Source organism: Octopus bimaculoides, chromosome 9 (assembly GCF_001194135.2).
Source record: "Octopus bimaculoides isolate UCB-OBI-ISO-001 chromosome 9, ASM119413v2, whole genome shotgun sequence".
Lineage (NCBI taxonomy): Eukaryota > Metazoa > Mollusca > Cephalopoda > Octopoda > Octopodidae > Octopus > Octopus bimaculoides.
In genome coordinates this window covers 49,121,717-49,124,756 of record NC_068989.1, presented here as the reverse complement: position 1 = coordinate 49,124,756, position 3,040 = coordinate 49,121,717, and the positions used below count along the sequence as shown (strand labels likewise).

The window sequence follows — 3,040 nt, the reverse complement described above, 5'->3', positions numbered from 1 at the left end:
TCTTGCTATTTACTGTTTGAAGAGGAAGATATGAAGATATTTAATTTGAAGTTTCTCAAATGAGCAAGATTCAAATCTGGTAGAAGTTGACTTGAGCAAAATGCTATTGCTGTTTTCTTTTAATGTTGATAATATTTAACAAAATAAAAGAAAAAAAGAAATTCAATAAAATTCAAAACTAAATCATAAAGCTGAAAATATTACTGGGATTACAAATATATAAATACAACAGGATCCACCCCACCCCCGCAACAAATAAAAAAAATAATCAATTAACCACCCTCCCTCACAGAAAGAAAATCTAAAAAATGAACAAAAGAAAATATCTATATTTGACATTCATATCCAAATCTTAGTTGGGTATTGGTAAGATTCCTGTGATGGCAAAATACTTGTTGTTGTATTTGCAGACGGAAAGTTCATTGAAAGTGGTCAGTCTTGCAATTGCATCCTACTAGATCTGGCAACTTATTACTGCTGTTTGCAGCATTTTGTATGGAAGCTTTCACAGTGAGGTTAGTTCTGCAACAATATTATCTGCAACTCTTTCAATACACCGCTTCGTTAAGTCCAAAGCAGTCATCCTCTCTATATATTATATTCTGGTGCCATTTGTATTGTTTTTTTCTTTGAACTTTTTTTGTTGCTATTTATGATATTTTTGTGGTTGCTATTTTTCTGGTTATTTTATTATTTACATAATTTTATTTTTACTCGTATTAGTGGTTGGTGTTTCTGTTCTGTATTTTATTTCTTTAACTATATTCATATTGTGTAAAATTGAAAAGATAGAAACAACTTTTTGGAGTATCTCAAACGGCCTCTATCCCAAAGTGAATATATTGAATATTTCTTGAAGTACACTCATGCATTTGTGCATGCACACACTCACATCCTTCCTATAGCTATTGTGTTTTCACTCTGGGCAAAGCTCATAACTCTGTTTGCTCCAGTTTATGCAACTGAAAATAACAGATTTCTCTTCTCTCTCTGGCTTCATGGTTGAGTGGTTAACTATAGGAAGGACATCCAATAACTCCAGGAAGAAATAATCGCATCCATGCTAGTATGAGAAAATAGACCTAAATCATTATTACATACCTATAATATGTATGTGTATATATATATATATATATGTATATAGATATATATATATACTTGTGTGTGCATGCATGAGCATGTGTGTTTGTGTGTCAAAAGACTGGTTTGTTTCATACTGTTCTATTATTTACATTGTAATATGGTTGTCATATTCTGCCTATGTTAAAAGATGTTCACATCAGAATTATTTTGTTTGAATTTTTTTTTTTTTTCCTACAAACGAAATTTTGTTTTATTGCTTGCATTAATCTGCGTGCTGCACATAGAAATGCGCATGTGCACACTTTGCTTGGTGTTGTGGATGTAATTTTTCTTGATATTTTTCTCCATAAATTATTTACAATTGACATTTTTGTGGAGTAAACGATGTACTATAATCATTAAGTATAACCATCTCTGCAGGGTTTGTGCATAAAGACATGTTAGTGTGTGTGTGTGAGAGAGAGAGAGAGCATGCATGCATGTACCTGTGTGTGTGTGAGCACAAGTGTTCCTGTGTATGTGATTGGTTATTATATTTATGAAATGACACTTATGAATTTAGTTATAAAAATATATTTATCTTTTTCGTTTTTGTTTCCTTGCGCACTATTTTATTATTTTTTTTTTTATTAAGAACAAACATATTTAAGCAGAATATACTATATTCAAGGATGCAGTATATTCATAATTATACTCTGAGTATTTTTACTAGCTCCTGGTGCTGCTTAAATCCATGGTTCTGAAAACTTCAGAGCTACTTCTCTCCTATGAAAAGCTACAGATTGTATCTCACTCATATACACCATATTTAGCTTTGTCTGGATGCCCTACCTAATGCCAACCACTTTACAGAGTGTACTTGGTGTGTTGTCCTCAACAAGCCTGAAGAAACACTTCTGTGCTGTCACTTACTTTATAGAATGTACTGGATGTATTTTCTCATGACAACAGCACTAGAGAAGTTGTTTTGTGCCTGGAAAGACTAAAAACATTTACCTATCCTTTGTTGGGTTATGGTTAAGGTTAAGACATATGACTGAAAGTAGATTGAAGAGAGATCATGAGAGGAAGCAGAGTGAAAGTGGTGAGAGGTGATAGAGGAAGTAATAATGGCTGAGAGACAGTGATGGGCAGCTACATACTGGTTTTTGGTAAGGCAGTTATACAGAATAGAAAATCTGTATGACAGGGAAGTGGGAGCAATAAGGACACAGGGTTATGAGACAGGGAAAATTAGGACCGGAAAAGAATGATAAAGAGCAATAAAAATGGGTGATGGTAAGCAATGCCATTCACCTGATGGCAAAAGGGTTTTGTCTTTTTCGTCATGTAACATCCATGTTCCATACTGGCATGGGTTGGACAATTTCCCAGGAAGAGATATGTCCAAGGACTGCATCAAGCTACAATGTTTGCTTTGGGATGGCTTTTATAGCTGGATGCCCTTCCTACTTATAAAATTTTTAGTCTATGCTTAGTTTATTTTATCCTAGACTTTTGTTGTTAGATGTGGAATTTCTCTAAATCTTCTCAACATTCAGCTTTACAAATTTAGTCATCATCATAAAGTAGTTCCAAAAAATAGCTGGTCTTAAGGCCTTGTTATGGCTTGGAAGAATATAGTAAATTGGAAATAGCTTAGAACTGGACCATTACCTTCATGTTAAATTCTTCATTGACTTCACCTCAATTCATGGCTTATATGACCTTAACATGTCATTTGTTGACCCTTGTTTTCTTTAGTGGTCCCAGGTTACAAGTCAGTAACCCTGTCAAACATATTCTTCAGGTCAGTGAATGCTAGACATTAGGGTTTATTCCAAGCTAAGTAATTCTTCTTCTGTTGTCTCATGAGGAATAAGGTACTGATGTTACCATTTTCTGACTCAAAGTTTACACATACACACTCTCTCTCTCTCTCTCTCCCTCTCTCTCTCTCTCTCCCTCTCTCTCTCTC

At 34.0% G+C, this 3,040-nt stretch overlaps 1 protein-coding gene across 9 annotated transcripts in view; it reads left to right on the top strand.

Annotated features, from left to right (window-relative positions):
* Positions 1-3,040, top strand: part of LOC106868354 (N-acetylated-alpha-linked acidic dipeptidase 2) — a 1,027,134-nt gene that overhangs the window by 400,949 nt on the left and 623,145 nt on the right. For 3 of the 9 annotated variants that reach the window (XM_052970677.1, XM_052970676.1, XM_052970678.1), the window contains one exon: positions 411-515. The exons of the other annotated variants lie outside the window; for them this stretch is intronic. In XM_052970677.1, the coding sequence (XP_052826637.1) occupies positions 496-515 (20 nt within the window). In that variant the 5' untranslated portion in view covers positions 411-495. The remainder of the gene's footprint in view (positions 1-410; positions 516-3,040) is intronic. 9 annotated transcript variants of the gene reach the window in all.